The following is a 21,208-nucleotide window of genomic DNA, read 5'->3' as shown; positions in this document are numbered from 1 at the left end:
TTTTTTTCCTTGAGTTCTTTTTTTTTGGGGGGGCGGGGGGGTGTCTAGTCATGGGCCTGAACTCTGGGCCTGGGTGCTGCCCCTCAGCTCTTCAGCTCAAGGCTAGCGCTCTACCACTTGAGCCACAGTGCCACTTCCAGGTTTTTTTTTTCTTTTTGCTTATGTGGTGCTGAGGAATCGAACCCAGGGCCGCATTCATGCAAGGCAGGTACTCTACCACTGAGCCACCTTCCCAGCCCCCCAGAGTACATTTAAGTAGCAAAAAATTTTAAAAGTCAGAGAAAATTCTATGTTCCATAGTCATGAATATAAAACCTAGAAATAATTTTTCCTCAGTTAAATGCAGTGAATGAGTATTACATATTATCTACGAAGATTAATTTCAACGGTATTATGTTGAACTAAACAGCTGCAAAAAGACCTGTAGTGTGCCATAATTACTGGAAATTGTGCAAGTGGCATTAAGGAATATGACCTCTGGGAAGGAAGATCAAAGGGACATGGTACCTTGTGTGATGTTCTTCAGATGTGTGTGGCATGAACGTGTACTTGAGGAGTTGTGTCACAGCTGTACACAGTTGACAGCGTCTCCCTGACTGAGGCCTGCCCTTTGCCACATTCAGGTCTTCCCTCCATGGAGTTCCCTTGGCTGAAGTACCCTCAGACCCAGGCCCAGTGAAGCTGCCTTTCTTCATGCCTGGGCTTCTGTGTTATACCTCTCTGGAGCAAGCATCTCAGCACAATGAAGCCATGTTTGTTTATCTCTCAATGCCTCTGCCACACAGGCTACTGCAGTCTTTAGAACCTGCAGCAATCTCCCAGTATCTTTTTTTGTTGTTGTTGTTTTTGGTCAGTTGTGGGACTTGAACTCCGGGCCTGGGCACTGTTTCTGAGCTCTTCAGCTCAAAAAGAGTGCTCTACCACTTGAGCCACAGCGCTGCTTCCACTTTTCAGGCAGTTAATTGGAGATAAGAATCTTACAGACGTTCCTGCCTGGTCTGGCTTTGAACCACAGTCCTCAGTTCTCAGCCTCCTGAGTAGCTAGAATTAATTACAGGAGTGAGCCATCAGCACCTGGAAAATGCATGTTTAATGATATGTGCTAGTCTGGGATTTTGTCTCCGAAGTAGAAAAGGGATAGAGAAATTAGTGAAGAAATAAGGTCAGTACAAAGGCAGATGTGGGACCAAATAAAAAGGGACCTGTAGGAGTGCAGCAGAGTATGTCCACATGGTCCTTGTGATCAATGCAGTGAATTGAGCACAATGCCAGCCTGGTATGCTCAGGCTCCTGGCATATGGAGTTGGACATTGCTGGCCCGCCCATTGCCCTGGAGCTTCATGGTTGGCCCTGTTCCTAGGAGTTTTTTTTATCTGAGATGATTTGACTTGTGTGATATCTGTAGTGCGCCAGCAGACAGAAGAAATAGGAACAGGCAGAGGTAGACACGGGTCTCTGCTCTGCTCACCTTTTTATTGTTTTGAACGCTCTAGCATCTGGATGACTATTACTGAGACACCTGTTCTGCTCTCACTGCCCCTGTGACCACTGGTAGCTTTCAGAGGGCTCAGAAGGAGCAGCCAGCAGTAGGAACGGTTCCTGGTGGGACTGCCACCACACACAGGCTCTGTAGGGTGGGTGGACTGAGTGGGGTTCTCACCACTGGTGCAGCTACAGGTGTGTATGTGGTGGAGTGTTAGGGCTGCTACCTTGTTGGGGTCCAAGGGCTTGGGTCTTGGCAGTGCCGTTTGGCTCATGGGATCTCAGAACAGGATCCAGTTGTTCCTCCATCGGGGTTCCTTAGTCAGGTGGGTTATTGATGTCACCTCCCTTGTGTTGGGAGCGTGAATTCTCTGTGGCTTACACTGAGGGCTGAGTCACAAGTGTTTTCTCTGGACTGAACAGTGTTTGTGTTATAGGATGCAGAGGGCTCCACGTGTTTGCACTTGGCTGCCAAGAAAGGCCACTATGATGTGGTTCAGTATCTGCTTTCTAATGGACAGATGGATGTCAACTGTCAGGTAAAGCCGTGCCCTTGTGTAACAGACCCATCACCTTGTTCTGCCCTATTCCACCATGTCCCATTTACTTGTGGCCAGCTCTGATGCTTAAGGCTTTCGAGTCTGAAAGCCTCATCCCCTGTCTGTCCACTTGCTCTGCAGGGTGACGCCAGGCTGCCTGGCTGGCAGTTGTCTCCATGGTATTTATTGGGACTCCCTCTCCCTCGGGCCTTGTTCAGATGTCACCTCTAAGTAAGGCATCTCTTGACCATGGCACCCAGGCTTCCCTGCCTGCCGGGCTAATGCTGCCTGTAGTCGTGTACCCTAAAGACATGCAGACGTGGGTGTAAGGAGCCTTTTGGAGGTGTTGGGGAGGAGGTTGTTCTCCACTGCCAGACTCGGGAGTGGCAGCACGACACTCACTCCTGAAAAGGGTCCTTTTCTGGTCTAAATGAATCTACCCAGGACATGGTCTTACAGACCAGCAGGCACTTGGTTTTCAGGAAAAGGCAACAATGTCTGTCTCCAGGCCTGACATCTGTCTCCATGGAATAGAATGAATAATGTGTCCACACTCCCCACCGGCCTCACTGTTGGTGATCTCTGGGTTGGTTGGGGTTGCAGAGTGTCTTGCCAACGGTGTTAGCGAAAGTAAGAAGATGGGTTAGTGCAGACATGCTGCACCTCTGGTGGGGTGAAACTGGTGCTGGCTCCCCACTTAAGAGGTACCTGGGACAGTGCTCTAAGGTCCTGAGCCAGTTGTGTGCAGCGCTTGTCTCTTGCACTTAGGATGATGGCGGCTGGACACCTATGATCTGGGCTACTGAGTACAAGCATGTGGAGCTGGTGAAGTTGCTGCTGTCCAGGGGCTCCGATATCAACATCCGGGACAATGTGAGTCTCTCATTCTAGTGGTGACCCTCAGGGACATGGGTCCGGAGAGAGGCTGGAATGCCTGGCCCCTGGAGCATCTCCTCCTTCTGAAGTTCCTTTGTCCTAGTGCCTTGAAGCAGTTCTGACCTCTTGCTGTCCGTGGCTTTCTATCCTCTGTAGAGTCCTATGGCTACCTGGTGCCGAATGTAAACAGAGTTGCAGGGTCTCTGTAGGTTTGGCTCCTTGCAGGAGCTGTAGTGCTCCCTGCATGTTACCTGTCCTCTCCAGTGCTGACCTGTGTTCCTGACTGGCTTGAAGAGAAGTGCAGGAAGGTTGCTAGGATTAGACCTTGTACTGGGCCCCTGTTATACTGTTCTGCTGTAGTAGCTGCCTTCGAAAAGAAAGAAAATTGAACACACTGTGACTTAAGTTACTACATTTTTGAGACCCTATCTGAAACATAGCTAGAGCATAATAAGGGCAAGTGGTAGAGCACCTACCTGCCTGCCTATCAAGTGCAAAGTTTGAGTTCAAATCTTAGCCCTGCCTTTTTCTCTTCCAAAAAGGAAGTGTACATAGATGATTTCTGAAAGAGCACTGCTCAGCTTCACGCCCAGGTCCAGGCAGGCAGCCTCAGCATGCAAGACAGGCACAGGGTACTTGTCAGGCTCTGCTGAGCGTGTGAGTTTTCATTTCCCCTAGAAACCCCTGTATTCAGCAAGGGGCCACTGCTAGGGCTGCCATGGCCCGGTCTACAGCCTCAGCTTCATGTGTTTCTCATTGCCCAGCACTGCGTAGGGTGTGCTACACATCCATGTGGAAAGAGCAGGACCTAGGAGTGGAAGGCAGTGGGGTGAAAGGTAGCAAGGAAAGAGGAATATCTGGCAGGAGAAGGAGGAACAGAGAAACAGGATGAAGTGGCTGAGGCTGCTCAGGAGCTGGTGGGTGTGATACTGAAGGATGGTCCCCATGTACTGTTAACCATGCTACTGTGGCAAGTATGTGTATAATCAGAGTAATATGAGGGGAGGCTTATTTTTTTTGCTCTTTGTTTTGGAGGCTCCAATCCATGGGTTGAGTCTATTACTTTTAGGCCTGGGAATAGGGAGTGGGCAGTACATCAGTTGGAGCAGCACTGTTCTCCTTGTGTTCTGGAGAAGAAAGAGAAGAGAAGGAAGGGGCAGGGATCACAGTCCTCCTCCCAGTGAGCTGCAGACCCCCCGCCAGGCATCACCTGCGGCTGTGTCAGCGGAAGAGTCACAGCTTGGATGCACTAGCCTTTGGGGTCCCCAGTGGGTTCCTTCTGCACACTCCTCATACAGTCCTTACCATCTGCTCTGTTTGCTGCCTCTTAGTGCTCTGGTGGTAGTGCCTGCCCTTCCCACAACATGGAAGGGTTTCAACAATGGTATTTCATTCACTTCGTTGATATGTAGCTGCAGACTACACCAAAAATACACATTTGGGTGAGTTCTGACAGAGACTGGCAATACAGTGACGATGGTAACTTGTTACCCACTCTGAAGCTCTATCCTCCTCCTTTCCTAGCCTATGCCTGTCAGCTCCCTCCAACTTTATTTCACTGTGGAGCTGACCACATAGGCTAGTTTTATCCAAATAGACATGTAACCCTCAGGCCATGTTGCTGTCTTTGTGCCTGGAGTTCCATTGTGCAGTGTGGCCGTCTACTCCCCTCTGTTGGTGAACTTGCAGGTTGCTCTGAACATTCCTGCCTCTAGTTCCCCTGATGAGCCCCTAGTAGTAAATGGACCAAGTCATCAATATGTGTGCCTCACTTACTGTGAGGAGTAGCATTTCTTTTGCGAGTTCTGATTCCTTCACATTCTCCTAAACACTTACTAAGTCAATCTTTTTATTTTTCTTAACAATGTGAACCTTTTATTTTGACAAGAAGAACTTTACAGTCAGAGTGTACATTCTTTATTTTTTGTTTTTTTTTTGTTTTTTTTTGGGGGGGTGGGGGTGGGGGTTCCAGTTGTGGGGCCTGAAATCTGGGCCTGGGAGCTGTCCCTCAGCTCTTCAGCTCAAGGCTAGCACTCTACCACTTGAGCCACATCACCACTTCCGGCTTTTTTCTTTTTGCTTATATGGTGCTGAGGAATCGAATCCAGGGCCTCATGTATACAAGGCAAGCACTCTACTACTGAGCCACCTTCCCAGCCCTAGAGTATATTCTTAAACCTTGAAACTTTCATTCTTACAAAAGTGAAAGAAAAGGCATCTGAGACTATTTCAGACACAAATTGGTACCAGGCTTATTGCATTTGACAAACCATAAAAATAGTGCCATCATCAGTTCCAAGTGTACTTATGAGAAGGACATGGAGATACTTGTGTTCTTAACTAGTCTTAATGCCCATTAACATCTAAGTATTTGACATGTGTATTCTCATTACCGGTAGGCACAACTTTATATCACTTTTTGTTTTTGTGGTCGGTCGTGGGGCTTGAACTCTGGGCCTGGGCGCTGTCCCTCAGCTCTTCAGTTCAAGGCTAGCGCTCTACCACTTGAGTCACAGCGCCATTTCCAGTTTTCTGGAAATAAGAGTCTTACAGACTTTTGTCCCCAGGCTGGCTTTGAACCGCAATCCTCAGAGCTCAGCCTCCTGAGTAGCTAGGATTACAGGTGTGAGCCACCAATGCCCGGCTTTACATCACATTTTTTATAATTCTGATTTGAAAAGTAAAAAAACAAGAGGAATGTGGAGTTACACAGTTGAAAATGTTACACTTACTGCACATAGCAAGTTAAGACCAGGAATGCTAGAAGGAGTTGCCCTTATGAATGACTTGAAAATTTAACATTTTATTGGAAAAGTTGGAGCCTAGTGCCTGGGTATGGTAAGTTGGTCTTTTAAATTTTAGTCTTGTGTTGGGAACTTACAGAGGTAAATATCTCATTGTGGTTTTAATCCTCATTGTGCTTAATTTTCACTTGTTAGTGTCTATCTCCCCCCTTCCCTTTTAAATTTTTATTATAAAGGTGATGTACAGAGGTGTTAAAGTTACAACTAATTTATCCTTTTATGGGCTTATTTGCTATCAATATGCTTTCAAATCCATAGTGTGTGTGTGTGTGTCTCTGTGTGTGTGTGTGTCTCTGTGTGTGTGTGTGTCTGTGTGTGTGTGTGTGTCTCTGTGTGTGTGTCTGTGTGTGTGTGTCTCTGTGTGTGTCTCTGTGTGTGTGTCTCTGTGTGTGTGTGTGCGCGTGCGTGCACGCATGCTCATGCATGTGTGTGCATGTGTGCTAGTCCTGGGGCTTGGGCACTGTCCTTGATCTTGTTTTGTTCAAAGTTAGTGCTCTACTAATTGAGCCATAGCTCGCTCTACTTTCAGTTTTTGGGTGGTTAGTTGGGAAATGTCCTGCCTAGGCTGTCTTTGAACTACAACCTCAGATCTTAGCCTCCTAAGTAGCTTGTATTATATGCATAAGCTACTGGCACTCAGCTGTATCTTGTCTTTAACTGAGTGATTAGTTTTCTTGTCCCTTGTTCTGGGGCTTGAACTCAGGGCCTGGGTGCTGCTGTCCCTAAGTTTTTTCACTCAAGACTAGTACTCTACCACTTGAGCAACAGCTTTTTGGTATTTATTTGGAGATAATCTCATACATGGGTTGGGAAGGTGGCTTAGTGGTAGAGCGCTTGCCTTGCATGCCTGAGGCCCTGGGTTCGATTCCTCAGCACCACATAAGCAAAAAGAAAAAAAAAGCCGGAAGTGGCGCTGTGGCTCAAGTGGTAGAGCGCTAGCCTTGAGCTGAAGAGCTTTCTTGTCCGGGTTGGCTCTGAACTGCAGTCCTCAAATAGCGTCCTGAGTAGCAAGGTGTGAATCACTAATACCTCGCTTTTGTTCTTGAGTTTTGAGAGTTCATTTTGTATTTTAGAAACAAGTCCAAGCTAGGCGCTGGTGGCTTACACCTGTAATCCTAGCTACTTAGGAGACTGAGATCCGAGGATTGCTTTAGCACACAGGCCCAGAGTTCAAACCCAGGACTGACAACCAAAAAAAAAAGGAAAAAAAGGTCTAAACTTTTATCATATATATGATTTATAAATCTGTGTTTGTAGATAGCAGAAATTTTTATAAAGCATAGTGTATCTTTTGTGTATGTGTGTGTATCCTGCATAGATGTTATATATAAGAAATCATTACTTAGCCGGGCGCTGGTGGCTCACGCTCTGAGGATCGTGGTTCAAAGCCAGCCCAGGCAGGAGAGACCGTGAGACTCCTATCTCCAATAAACCACCAGAAAACCGGAAGTGGCGCTGTAGCTCAAGTGGTAGAGCGCTCGCCTTGAGCTGAAGAGCTGAGGGACAGCACCCAGGCCCAGAGTTCAAGCCCCACGACCGACAAAAAAAAAAAGAAATCATTAATTGAAGATATTTTTCCATATTTCTGAAGTTTTGTAGTTTTAGGTTTTATATCTGTTTTGAGTTACTTCTTTAAAAATCAGTTTATTTCATTGTTATTATAGAGGTGATATACAGAGGGATAATATCATGAGCCAGGTAATGAGTACATTTCCTTTGTACAGTGTCTTCTGTTCCCTCTCTCCTCCCTCCTACTTCTAGGAATTGTATAGTTCACTTGCATGAGTGTCCAATGAGTTCTATTTTTTGTGGGGGAGGGGGTCCGGTCATGGGGCCTGAACTCTGGGCCCGGACGCTGTCCCTCAGCTCTTTAGCTCAAGGCTAGCTAGCACTCTACCACTTGAGCCACAGCGCCACTTCCGGCTTTTTTTTTCTTTTTGCTTATGTGGTGCTGAGGAATCGAACCCAGGGCCTCATGCATGCAAGGCAAGCGCTCTACCACTGAGCCACCTTCCCAGCCCCTACTGAGTTCTATTGCTGTACTTTTCCACTCTTTTTTCCTTGAGTTCTGTACCCTCCCCCAACCTTCCTAAAAATATACACTGATTACACCATACATAAGGAAAAGGAGATAGAATCATCAAAAATTTTAAAAAGAAAATAAGAAGAGAGGTCTCTTGCTTCCATATATATTACTTTATGTAAATATGAAGAGGCATGGTAGGCATAGTATACCTTTGTATTTCTCTCCTATGAGTTTCCTCTGTTGGTCTCACTGTGTGTGAGTATCTAGAATCCTGTATAATTTATCATATCCTAGTGTCTTTTAGAGCTGTTTTCTGCATATCAGAGAGAACATGCACTGTTTGTTTCTCTGAGCTTGGTTTACCTCACTTCACATGATTTTCTCTACTTACATCCATTTGCCTGCAAATGACATTATTTTATTCTTTCTAATGGCTGTGTAAGATTCCACTGTGCATAGGTATTGATCTATTGTAGGGCAGTTGGGCTCTTCCTATGTCTTGGCTGTTGTGAGCAGTGTGTCAGTGAACACGGATGGTCAGCATTTTTATCATATTCCGGCAGCGTTTTATGAGTGATGTGAGGATGAGTGTACTGTCAGACATGTGGGTTTCTGCCAGCCCTGCGGTGGAACCGCTACCCTTTTCCATTGGATCGACACTACACCTCTGCCACGCTGGTCAGCTGTTCTCTGTGAGCACAGCACACTTTCCTCTTGACCAGATCTAAAATTCAGGGCTTCTGGTCCAGTGTAGTTTTGCAAATGTCTTGATGGCGTGTGTTGTAGAAGAGACCAGTTTCCTTCTAGTGTTTGTGTTTTGTCCCCCTCTCCGGGTACTAGGGCTTGAACTCAGGGCCTGGGCACTGTCCCTTAGCAGTGTATCTGAGGTTGGTTCTCTGCTCCAGCTCCACTTCTGGTGGATTTTTTTTTTTAACAGACTTTTCTGTCTGGGCTGGCTTTGAACCATGATTCTCAGATCTTAGCCTCCTATGTGGCTAGGATTGCAGACATGAGTCACTGGCACCCTCTCCTTCCAGTTTTTTGTTTTTATTTGTTGTTTTGTTTTGTTTTGTTTGGTCGGTTGTGGGGCTTGAACTCTGGGTCTGGGAGCTGTCCCTCAGCTCTTCAGCTCAAGGCTAGTGTTCTACCACTTGAGCCACAGCATCACTTCCAGTTTTCTGGTGGTTAATTGGAGATAAGAGTCTCATGGGCTTTCCTGCCCGGGCTGGCTTTGAACCAGAAGCCTCCTGAGTAGCTAGATTACAGGTGTGTGAGGCACCAGCACCCAGCAAAAGATGCTTTGTGAGGGGTTTTCTCCTAGTGACAGGCATATTATTTCCACAGAGTCTTCACTGCAACACTTGAGACAACTGTTTCTCCTTGTCCTTTCTGTGTGAGACATACTCTTTTTCTTTCAAACTTTTTAAGATTTTGTGTATGCCTTGGCATACACTCTCCCACATGTGTGCATGTGTGTGGTGTGAGATTTCAGTGGAGTTCTTGGGGCCAGCACTAATCATACTGGGTTGTTTGAGTGGGTCCCAGGCAGTTATCAGTGCCGGGGAATTACTGTCTCCACGGTGGCAGCTCCTTCCTGTGTTACCCAGCCCATGGCCTTTACACGGGCAGTGCTTCCCATCTGGCAGGGTGCTTTTTTCTCGGCCTCAGGCCATAGTGTGCTAGTGGTGGTTGAGGTGGAACATCGGGTCTCTGAGCTTCCTTTGCTATTCCATCCTCTGTCTGTGTTCCTGTGTGTAATGGAGTGAGCAGCTCCAGTTCCCTGGCTGTTTCTTCTTGCCTGGTATGTGGAGTTGATGTGGTGATCTGCACTGTTCCATTTCCTCTCCTTTCACACTGTTCTGTTCACTCTGCTCTCTGACGGAAGAGTGTGTCAGAGTGGCTCACGGGAACAGAAGGCACCTCATTCACCATGGAAGAGAGAGTGTGCAGCATTGCTGGCCAGTACCATAGCTCTTCAAACTGAGCAGAAATTGGAAGCTATCAGAAATAGAATTTTGGCTACAAAATTACACATCGTTCTCATGTAGGTATAAGGAAAAAGCCCTTGGGGAAGCAGATACATGGGAGATGGAACTAGGCAATTAGAGGGCTGAAAGCCACCAAGAATAACAACTAGAAAAGAGAGTCTGAGATAAGCTATGGATTTTCAGAAAACATTGGGGTCAACTCAAAGGCATTTGCTTTTAGTGTATAGAAAGCTGGTGCTTGGGGCCGGCAGCTGTCTGTGGGCGAGGGCGACGGGGTCGCTGTTCTCTGTTCTGTCTCCATCTTTTCTAATGTGCTCTGAGCTGACTCATGGAGACATCAGGAACGGGGGACTGCCCTCTTGTTCAAGAGCACTGGAGTGTGGCAGACGAGCTAGTATAAACCCCGTGGCTGCAGGATTGCTCCCTAGGATGTGGCTGAGCACTTTACTTACTGGGTAGAGGCAGAGTGAGGGCAGACTTGAGCCAGGGGCAAGCTGTACCTCAGGGGCCAAGTGGGTGGTTGGGGTTGACTTTGCCTGTGGTTACTGTCAAAACTACTAATGATTCCTGAGGGGAGGCAGGCCCCAGTGGTCTGCCAGTACAGTGGAGGCCACTGTAAGTCTGCATGTTTGAATCTTATAACTAGTAATCCCACCTCCCAGGGGTTAGCCTCGAGAAGTAAGTCAGAAGAGAAGAGGATAAAAATAACTCATTAGCAGCTGAGCTCTGATGGCTCACACCCATAATCCTAGCTACTCAGGAGGCTGAGATCTGAGTATTGTAGTTCAAAGCCAGCCTGGGCAAGAAAGTACAGGAGACTTACCTCCAGATACAACCAGAAAACTGGTAGTGGCACTGGAGCTTAAAGTGGTAGAGTGTTTACCTCAAGCACAAAAGCTCAGGGACAGTGCCCAGACCCTGAGTTCAAGCCTCAGGACTCACATACACACACACAAAATTCACTAGCATAACATTGCAGAGGAAAACCCAGAAGTAGAAAATATGTTTAGTAAAGATAAAGTCGAGCGAATTATGACACATTGGCTCTGCTCGGTGCTAGTGACAAACCTAGCTTCATCGTGTGGAAGGCTGTGCTCGAGCCTAGCTGGCGTTGAGCTGCGGCCGGGTGGTGCCGGGGGCAGGAGGGGCAGATGTTGGTAAGGGGGCAGGTTGCTTTTTTCATGAGTAATGGTTGTTCTGGTCTGGTCTAAGAGACATTAAGCATACTTTGTTTTAATGCTAGTTTCTTGCCTATCATAAAACTGAACATTCTCTCATTTATGTTTATTCATCTTTTCTTATGTATGATGTTTATTATTTCCATACAGCAGCAGCGTTTAAGAATTTTAGTGTTCTGATAAACACTGTGTAATTGTAAATCCTAATCTATGTGTGTATATATGTCTATACACACACACACACACACACACACAGCACAGCACAGATACCTTCCCAGTTTTTCTTCAGTTTATTAAAATATTGTTGAGGTTTTGTTTTTGTTTTTTTTGTCATCATGGGGCTTGAACTTTGGGCCTGGGCACTGTCCCTCAGTTCTTCAGCTCAAGGCTAAAGCTCTACTTCTCAAGCCACAGCGCCACTTCTGGCTTTTTCTGTTTATGTGGTGCTAAGTAATCAAACCCAGGGCTTCATGCATGCGAGGCAAGCATTCTACCACTGAGCCACCTTCCCAGCCCTTGTTATGGTTTTCAAAGGGACTCTGTGTGCGCGCGCAGGCACACACATATGCACACGCACGCACATAAGCACACATGTGTATACACGCTAGATCTCAGGGTCTTGGCACTCACTGTACGTGAGCTTTTGTGCTCAAGCTAGTGTTCTACCATTTGATCCACAGCTTCACATCTGGTTTTAGGGTTTCATTGAAGGCCAAGACTAGCTTTGACTGTAATCCTCAGATCTCAGCCTACTTGGTAACTAGGGTTATAGGCATGAGCCACTGGCGCTTGGCTTCAAAGTAACTTTTTATCTATTCTTCTATTTTTATTTTTTTACTTATTTGCCAGTTCTAGGGCTTGAATTTGGGGCCTGAGTACTATCCTGGAGCTTCTTTAGCTCAAGGTTAGCACTCTGCCACTTGAGCCACAGCTTTGAACTACAATCCTCAGATCTCAGCCTCCTGAGTAGCTTGGATTACAGATGTGAGCCACCAGCACCTAGCTAAGAGCCTTATTTTTAAAAATATATAGATATTAATAGTTGTTCAAAGAGGTTACAATTCCTCAAGTCAGGCTAGCTCAGGGACAATACCCAGGCCCAGAGTTCAAGCCCCACAACCGACAAAAAAAATAAACAACAACAAAAAAGTGCTTTTACTATGTCTGTACTTGTTGAGAAAATGTTCCTGTTTAGGGTAGTATAATTCTGTTCGTTTGTTTGTCCATCCCTGGGGGCTGTCCCTCAGCTCTTCAGCTCAAGGCAAGCAACCTAGTACTTGAACCACAGCGCCACTTCCTGCTTTTTTCTGCTTATGTGGTGCTGAGGCATCAAACCCAGGGCCTCGTGCATGCGAGGCAAGCGCTCTACCACTGAGCCTCCTTCCCAGCCCCGTTTTGTTTTTTTAAAAATACTGCACACTGTGATTATATTATTCTAAGATGAAAACACAAAGTAAGATAAAAAAAGAAAGAATGCTGTGAAGTACAAATAGGAGGTGTCTTCTCCTTCTGATAAGCGGAATGGACTGTGCCAGGAATGGGCAGCTGAGCTTCAGGCCATGAGCACAGCACTTGCTTCCACTGGTTGAGCATGTGTGCCTGACTAAAAATGATCGTGGACTCTCATTTGTGTCTGTCCAGGAGGAGAATATCTGTCTGCACTGGGCAGCCTTCTCTGGTTGTGTGGACATAGCTGAGATATTGCTGGCCGCCAAGTGTGACCTACATGCCGTGAACATCCATGGAGACTCGCCTCTACACATCGCAGCCAGGGAAAACCGCTATGACTGTGTTGTGTGAGTGCAGCCCTGCCCTGACGTGGTCCCTACTACTAAGCCAGTTATGTCCAACAGTTGTGTCCATAGTAGGCCTGTAACAGCTCTGCTGCGGAGTGGACAAGGCACCATTGGTGCCCCCACAGGTGAATAAGTGTCTTTCCTAGGCCGTATTTGAGACTAGCCATTGCTTACTTCAGGCTAGGGCAAATTACCATGAAAACCTGATAGTTGGGCTGTAAGTCAGTTCTTGTGGAGTTATCCAGAGGCTCTCTATTTGCTCTCAGTGTTTCCCACTTAGGCCTAGAGAGGTGGGTGAGGCTGATGGTGGCTATCCAAGGCTCTTTCAGATGAGAGATCTTCTTCCCATGAGGCCCTTACACTCCAGCTGGGGAGGGTATGGGCGGTATCATCTCTGCCCCTAGGGAAGGACCAGGAGGACCATGGTTGCTGTGTTGGAATCGAGGGTCTAGGTGGCTTTTGTAGTGTGAGAACTGCATGCAGTGTATGTGAGACTCTCGCCCACTGGGGCTTAACTGATGGGGGCAAGCTTGGCTGCCCTTCCTGTGCATCACAAGTTGTCTTTTCTCCATCATCATTCTCCTTTATTCTCAAAGGCAAAGGTGAAAGAAAAATGTAGTAGCATCCCTAGTTGTTACATGTCCTTCTGGTTAACACCCATGAGGCCTTGCAGCACATGTGGGAGGGGTGGGAAGCTGTACTAGAGCCCTGGGCAGTGCACAGGCAGCGGTGCCACCGTCTGGTGATACTCTGCCCTAGGCAGCGGTGCCACCGTCTGGTGATACTCTGCCCTGGCGAGTGTGTCGTTGTACATTCAGCTCTGAGTCTCTCCTATATTCAGAACTGTGTTTTGTTGGCTCCATTTTTCCTTTTAGCCTCTTTCTTTCTCGGGATTCAGATGTCACTTTGAAAAACAAGGAAGGAGAGACTCCACTGCAGTGCGCCAGCCTCAATTCCCAGGTGTGGAGTGCACTGCAGATGAGCAAGGCGCTGCAGGACGCAGCCCCAGACAAGCCTGTCGCTGTTGAGAAGACGATGAGCAGGTAAGAAGGTTCTCAGGCCGGAATGGCTTTGCAACACATCCTTGACAGGGGCTAGAAATGTGTGGGAAGTACTCTTCTGAACCTGGGCTCCGGTCCACAGCTGAATTGTAGAGCCTGCAGCAGTGAGCGTGGTGGCCTCTCTTTCCCTTGCAGAGACATTGCTCGTGGCTATGAGCGCATCCCCATCCCCTGCGTCAATGCTGTGGACAGTGAGCCGTGCCCTACCAACTATAAATATGTGTCTCAGAACTGTGTGACCTCCCCCATGAGCATCGACAGGAACATCACTCACTTACAGGTTGGCAGGGCGGAGACACTGGGCCGGGGTGGGGCCCTTCTCACCCCTCGGGGAAGAAGAGGCTGCAGAGTTCCCCAAGGAAACTCGGCACTTGCCTCCAGGAGAAAGGATCTGAGTCTCACATTGGGCACAGAACTGGACCCTCCTATCATGCTTCAAGGGACTCTTGCCAGACCAGAGTGGCACCAAGTTTTCCTTGGCCAGCTTTTGTGCCTCTTCTTTTCTTCCTGGCTAAAATTAGATATAGCCTAAGGGCTGTCCTTATGACTGCTGGTAGGAAAGCCCCGATCCTCACAGGATGGGCACTGGTGGGGCTCCACCTCCTCACTTTTCTCTTGAAGTATCTGACCTCAAATTCCGTGGGACTTGTTTATGTCCTCCGGGGTTATGCCTTGCTGACCCCCCATCTGTTGCCCCCTTCCCCCATAGCAGTTGGCATTTCTTCAGTGTTTGTCCCAAGCATTTCCCCACATTCCTGAGAAGCCTATGGGAACTTCAGTTTCCTTTTGGGAGTTTGCACATTTGGTGGTGACCTGCAGAAGGAGCAGCAGGAGCAATGCCCATCTGACACACGGTGTGCTCTGTCCCCAGTACTGCGTGTGTGTGGATGACTGCTCCTCCAGCACCTGCATGTGCGGCCAGCTCAGCATGCGCTGCTGGTACAACAAGGTGAGCTTGCGAGTTTGCTGATGTCTACTTCTGTCGTAAGTTCTACAGAGGGAGTCAATGAATCCAAGTCACTTCCTGGTTCTAAGTAAGAAGCTGGAGGCCAGCTGGGTGTGGAAACAAGGCGAAAAATGGCTATAGTAGGCTGGAAGTGAGTGAATGCTCTAAGAGGTCTTTGGGCTGAGGTGTGGATTCTTGACTTCCTGGGATTGAAGCCCACCTGGACAGTGGTGGAGTGGTCACCTGGTACAGCCATGTGAGGAACCCTTTGTCACTTGTGTTTGATGAGTCCTCCCTTGTGCCTGCAGAGTGTGAGTAGCAGAAAGACAAAGATGCTAAGCTGGGGACTGGGAAGGTGGCTCAGTGGTAGAGCGCTTGCCTTGCATGCCTGAGGCCCTGGGTTCGATTCCTCAGCACCACATAAGCAAAAAGAAAAAAAGCCGGAAATGGCGCTGTGGCTTAAGTGGTAGAGCGCTAGCTTTGAGCTGAAGAGCTGAGGGACAGTGCCCAGGCCCAGAGTTCAGGCCCACAACCAGAACCCCCCCCCCCAAAAAAAAAAGAAAAGAAAAGAAAGAAAGTGACTAAGAGTTGGGCGCCAGTGGCTCGCACCTATAATCCGAGCTACTCAGGAGGCTGAGATCTGAGGATTGTGCTTTGAAGCCATCCAGGGGAGGAAGGTCTTTTTTTGGGGGGAGGGGTCAGTTTTGGGGCTTGAACTCTGGGCCTGGATGCTGTCCCTGAGTTCTTCAGCTCAAGGTGAGCGCTCTACTGCTTGAACCACAACACCACTTCCAGTTTTCTAGTGGTTTATTGGAAATAAGAGTCTCACTGACTTTCCTGCCCAGGTTGGCTTTGAACTGTGATCCGCAGATCTCAGCCTCCTGAGTAGCTAGTGTTACAGGCGTAAGCCACCGACGCCCAGCTCGTGAGACTCTTATCTCCAGTAAACTACTCAGAAAAGGCTGGAGGTGGTGCTGTGTCTCAAGAGGTAGAGCACTAGCCTTGAGCACGAAGAAGTTCAGGGAAAGCACCCAGGCCCTGAGTTCAAGCCCCAAGACTGGCCAAAAAATAAGATAAAAATGACCGTAGGACACTAGGAGGTGGGGTGGGACTAGCACGTGTCAGCTGTGTTCTGAGTGCAGTCCACCTTTGGGGACATGGATGCCCCGAGGAAAGCCACTGTTGGGTGAAGGCACCTGTGCACTGTGCACTGTCCTGTCCATGTACACGTGTCCTGGCGCATCACCTGTACCTACCATTGAGGTATAGGAAGAAGAGAGATGGCTGGGTTCTCCAGACTTGGGGATTTGAGAATATAGGCGAGATCAGGAAGCCTGACCACCTGGAGGAAGGGGATTCTGTACCCATAGCCCCCAAAAACCTGAGAGGTCAGAGCAGATGTATTAGGAGGACAATGGGACCAAACAAAAGAGAACTCTGTTAAGAAACCCTCGAACCTACACAACACCTAGTAAAACCTCCCAATCAAACCACAAATGCAGGTCTTAAAATCTGACCCGAAACCATCATTTTTATGTCCATTTGAAGCTACACTGGGCATTTTATAAATGTGCTGTTATTAGTTGATTTTAAAAGATGATCAGCACCTGCTGGCCTTTGTGGCCATCTGTCCACAGGATGGCAGGCTTTTGCCTGAGTTCAACATGGCAGAGCCTCCCTTGATCTTTGAGTGCAACCACGCCTGCTCCTGCTGGAGGAACTGCCGCAATCGTGTTGTACAGAATGGTCTCAGGTGAGTGATGTGTGCATAGCACAGGTTGACGCTAAGGTCATCAAAGACCACGAACATGGTGTTGGTGCCTCTTAAGAGATGGCTTGCTTGCATGAACGACCAGGCCTCACTGGTCCAGACATGCATTGAAACGAGAGGCTGAGCCCAGAGCCTAGGGGCTGTACTGCCAAGGCTCCTAACATACCTTCCTCAGTGGACAGGGCTTTCTTTGTTCTCTTTTAGTGCTCGAGCTGTTTTCTGTTCTGCTGTGCTATGAGCTTCTCTGATGGTGAGAATGGTGGTGACTGAGGCTCTCTCAAGCCCCTTCTTGAGTTGCCTGAGGTTTCTGGTCCCATCAGCCCTGCCCTGTGGCCTTTCATGGCCTGAGTAGGATTGTAGCATCCGTTGCTATGGTCTATACTGGAATAGAGGACAGGAGTAACCAGCCCTCATTCTTCCCTCCTAGTAGTAGACTCCTGGGTAGAGCTCAGACAGGCTGTTCTGCCCTCGCCTTGGCTACAAATGTCTGACAAGACAGGCATGACGCAGAAGGGGGCTTTGAAGAGTGCTTAGAAGCCCCCTAGGCCTGCTTGGCCCTGAGTAGCTTTAGCAGTTACTTGTTGCTTCTCTGGTATGGCTGTTTTTAGTCCTCACAGCTGCCTGTTCAACAGGGCCCGGGCCAGTCACAGGAGAGGAAAACAGATATGCAGCTGCTGCCCTCAAGGCGTTGACAAGCTGCATTCTGTACTCTCAGTTCCTTCATGTAAGGCGATCTGTCTGGAAGGTGTCGGGCTGGTCTCACTTGTCACATTCATGGACTTGAAACGTCTGTTCCTTTTTCTACTTACTCTTAGCACTTACTTGAGAACGCAGTGTAAAATGGTTTGCTGTTCTCCCCTGTACCTGTTTTGCAGGGCAAGACTGCAGCTTTATCGGACACAGGACATGGGCTGGGGTGTACGGTCCCTGCAGGACATCCCGCTGGGCACATTTGTTTGCGAGTAAGTGGGTCCTGGGGTCCCCCAACTTTGTTAGTTGCACTTGTCATTTCTGGGATTGGTACGTGTATGTATCCATGTTCTAAGAACCTCCCAGAAACAGGTCTGCAGAGATGCTGGCCCCCCTAGTCACCTGCTGGCAAACTGCCTAGACACAGAGCGTTCTGTTTCTGACCCACTGCCTGGGTTTTGCCCATAGCCACTCTGATAAGCCTCTGTGAAACTGTTGCACAGCACTCGTTTCCTTGGCAAGCCATCCTGGGTCTTTACTGTATGCTGCAGAAACAAGAGCTTCTGTATTGTTCATCTCATGTCCTCATCTTGTGGAATCCGAGCCTGCTGAGCCTTGGATGCTTCGTGCATTCGTGATGCACAGAGGTTATATGACCCTTCCTCTCCTTGCTGCAGGTACGTTGGGGAGCTGATTTCTGATACTGAGGCTGATGTCCGGGAAGAAGACTCTTACCTCTTTGATCTTGACAATAAGGTAATGTATTAGAAGGAAGACATAAGAAACAATTGCAAATTATAAAACTTGAGAAGTTAGTTCATATAGAGTCTGGAAAGTAAGCAGGTTTTACTGCACAGAATGAGCTCATCAGGCTGTTTTTCTCCTATTAACACTTCTCTCCACCCCTTCACAGTGACTATTACCACATGTCCCAGAGGCCTGAGGCTGTTTCTGGGTTACTGTAAGTGATGTCCTCTGATCTTAACGCATATTTTTATGAAGGCCATGTTCTTCAGTCTTTTAAGTTTGAATCACCTGGATTCTACAGAAGTTCTAAAGAAACTTCTGTGTGATTTGCTGGGGAGAACTGTGAGTGGATGGCTTGCACTGGGTGACAGTGCTTTTTGTTGGTGCTGTTTATCACTTCATGAATATACTATGTCTCTCCACTTAGTCTCATGGTTAGCTTTGGTTTGATAGTATCTATCTTATTGTACTTTTTTAAATCAAATAAGGAAGCCGGGCGTTGGTGCCTCATGTTTGTTATCCTAGCTACTCAGGAGGCTAAGATCTGAGGACCATGGTTCGAAGCCATCCAGGCAGAAAAGTCCCTGTGAGACTCTTATCTCCAGTTAACCACTCAAAAACTAGAAGTGGCACTGTGGCAGAAAGTGGTAAAGTGCTAGCCTTGAGCAAAAGAGCTCGGGGACAGTGCCCAGGCCCTGAGTTTAAACCCATGACTGACAAAAACAAAACAAAAAGCCCTTTTTCTTCCGGATCAACTTTTCAAGGCATTCTCTTCATTATAACAGGGTTCACACACCTGCTGCACTAGCGTCCTCAGAGGGCCGTAAACTCCCTCTCCCCACTCATCCCTGAGGATGGATTGGGTCCTGCGTCCCGCTGAGGGCTGTCTCGCTGTGGCTGCCTGTTAGTGGGCCTCTTCATTGCCCACTTGACTGCACATGCACCTAGTTGTCCTTAGTCTTGCTGCAAGGAATAAGTGTCACTCTCTCAGAGCCCTGCTCTGCAGTATACATTTCCATTATTTGTGGCAGATACCTGGAGCCGAGTTACAAGGTCTTGTGGTATGTTGGCTTTTGGACCAAATACCTGAGATATCAACTGAAGAGGAGAAAAGAGTGATTCTGGCTCATAGTTCCAGAGGTTTCACTCCATGCTCCGTTGACTCAGTGGCCTCTGCACCTTGGCGAGGCAGAACATCCTGCCGTGGAACAGCTCTGTTCCGCCTGTGGCAGCCAGGAAGCAAAAGAGAGGAAGGCAAAATATCCTTCTCAAGGGTGTACTTGCAGTGACCTACTTCCTTTCACTAGGCCCCACCTCTCAGTAACCCATTAAGCTATGGATCCATCCGTGGACTAAGTCTTCATCCATTCTGATCTAATCACCTCCCCAGCGTGGTGGGGGGGAGCATTGTTGCACTGGGGATCAGACCTTCAACAGTGAGCCTCAAGGAGACATTTCTGAACCAAATTGTGTCATGTAGTAAAGGTGTGTTTAACTTTAAAAGAAACTGCCAGTTTTCCAAGATGGTTTCACCACGACATTCCCACCAGCAACAAACTGGAATTTGAGACACTTTGGTGGTGTCTTTTTTTTTTTTTTTTTTTCCCGTTTTTTTTTTTTTTTTTCCCGTCCTGGGTCCTGAACTCAGCCTGGGAGCTGTCCCTCAGCTCTTCAGCTCAAGGCTAGCGCTCGTTACTTCCAGTTTTCTGGTTTATTGGAGATAAGAGTCTCGCACTTTTCCTGTCTCGGGCTGGCCTTGAACTAGGATCCTCAGATCTCAGCCTCCTGAGTAGTCAGGATTACAGGTGTGAACCACTGGCGCCTGGTGAGACAATTTTTTGTTGTTGTTGTTTTTTTGTTTGTTTTTTGGTTTGTTTGTTTTCCAGTCATGGGGCTTGAACTCTGGGCCTGGGAGCTGTCCCTCAGCTCTTCAGCTCAATGCAAGCACTCTACCACTTGAGCCACAGTGCCACTTCAATTTTGTAGTGGTTAATTGGAGATTAAAAGTCTCATGGACGTTCCTGCCTGGACTGACTTTGAACTGCAATCTTCAGATCTCAGCCTACTAAGATTACAGGCATGAGCCACCAATGCCCTAGCTTTTTTTGTTTTTTAGGACAAGGTCTTGCTGTACAGCTGAGGGAAGCTTGAAAATCATGATCTTTTTTTTTTTTTTTTCTGGGCAGTCCTGGAGCTTGAACTCTGGGCCTGAGCACTGTGCCTAAGCTGCTTTTTTGCTCAAGGCTAGTTCTCTATGACTTCAGCCACAGCATCACTTCAGGCTTTTTCTGTGTATGTGGTACTGAGGAATCCAGCACAGGGCTTCGTGCATGCTGTGCAGGCGCTCTACCGCTAAGCCACCTTCCCAGTCCTCATGGTCCTTATATATTCTATGGAGTAAACTTCCTGTTCTGGTGTGGGTGTGTGTGTGTACCCGTCTTGGGGCTTAAACTCTGAGCCTGGGCTCTGTTCCTGAGCTTTTGCTCAAGGCTAGTGCTCTACCACTTGAGCCACAAGGCCACTTCCAGCTTTTTTGAGTAGTTTACTGGGGATACAAATCTCATGGAGTTTTCTCCTCAGGCTGGCTTTGAACTGCAATCTTCAAATCTCAGCTTCCTGAGTAACTGGAATTACAGGTGTGAGCCACTGGCGCCCAACTTTTCTGACAATTTTTTTTTTTTTCTTTTTTGGTTGTGGGGCCTGAACTTGGTCTGGGTGCTGTCCCTCAGCTCTTCAGCTCAAGGCTAGCGCTCTACCACTTGAGCCACAGCACCACTTCTGGTTTTTTCTGCTTATGTGGTGCTAAGGAATCGAACCCAGGGTCTCATGCATGCAAGGCAAGCGCTCTACCACTGAGCCACCTTCCCAGCCCTCCTGTCCATTTTTAACTAGGCCATTTGCCTTTCTGTTGGCTCATAAGATTTCTGGCTTTGTTAGTTGTCTGTATGTATGTTTATGTACATATGGCATACATGTTTTCTCCCAGATTTTCCCTTCTTCTAGCTCCCTTCTTTCTCCTTCCTTCCATTTTGCCTTCCTTCCTCAGATTTATTGGAATACAAGAAAGATAAAAAAAAGAGTGGGAATGTGTTTCATGCATGGGAGCAGGCCTGCGTCAGAGCTTCAGAGCTCTCATTTTCTTTTCCTTTTTTTTTTTCCCCTGGGCCTGGGCACTGTCCCTGAGCTTCTTTTGCTCAAGGCAAGTGGTCTACCACTTGAGCCACAACTACTTCTGTTTTTGTGTGTGTAGTTTATTGGAGGTAAGAGTCTCATGGAGGGCTGGGAAGGTGGCTCAGTGGTAGAG

At 47.8% G+C, this 21,208-nt stretch overlaps 1 protein-coding gene across 3 annotated transcripts in view; it reads left to right on the top strand.

The window, feature by feature from the left end:
* The window catches only part of Ehmt1 (euchromatic histone-lysine N-methyltransferase 1), a 105,383-nt gene that overhangs the window by 64,500 nt on the left and 19,675 nt on the right, over positions 1-21,208 (top strand). For all 3 annotated transcript variants that reach the window (XM_013029447.1, XM_013029448.1, XM_013029446.1), the window contains 9 exons: positions 1,920-2,021; positions 2,790-2,894; positions 12,535-12,689; positions 13,565-13,732; positions 13,886-14,030; positions 14,622-14,699; positions 16,334-16,449; positions 17,343-17,429; positions 17,835-17,913. In XM_013029447.1, coding sequence (XP_012884901.1) covers positions 1,920-2,021; positions 2,790-2,894; positions 12,535-12,689; positions 13,565-13,732; positions 13,886-14,030; positions 14,622-14,699; positions 16,334-16,449; positions 17,343-17,429; positions 17,835-17,913 — 1,035 coding nt within the window. The remainder of the gene's footprint in view (positions 1-1,919; positions 2,022-2,789; positions 2,895-12,534; positions 12,690-13,564; positions 13,733-13,885; positions 14,031-14,621; positions 14,700-16,333; positions 16,450-17,342; positions 17,430-17,834; positions 17,914-21,208) is intronic.

This window comes from Dipodomys ordii, unplaced genomic scaffold, assembly GCF_000151885.1.
Source record: "Dipodomys ordii isolate 6190 unplaced genomic scaffold, Dord_2.0 Scaffold118, whole genome shotgun sequence".
Lineage (NCBI taxonomy): Eukaryota > Metazoa > Chordata > Mammalia > Rodentia > Heteromyidae > Dipodomys > Dipodomys ordii.
This window is presented reverse-complemented; position numbering and strand designations above follow the sequence as displayed.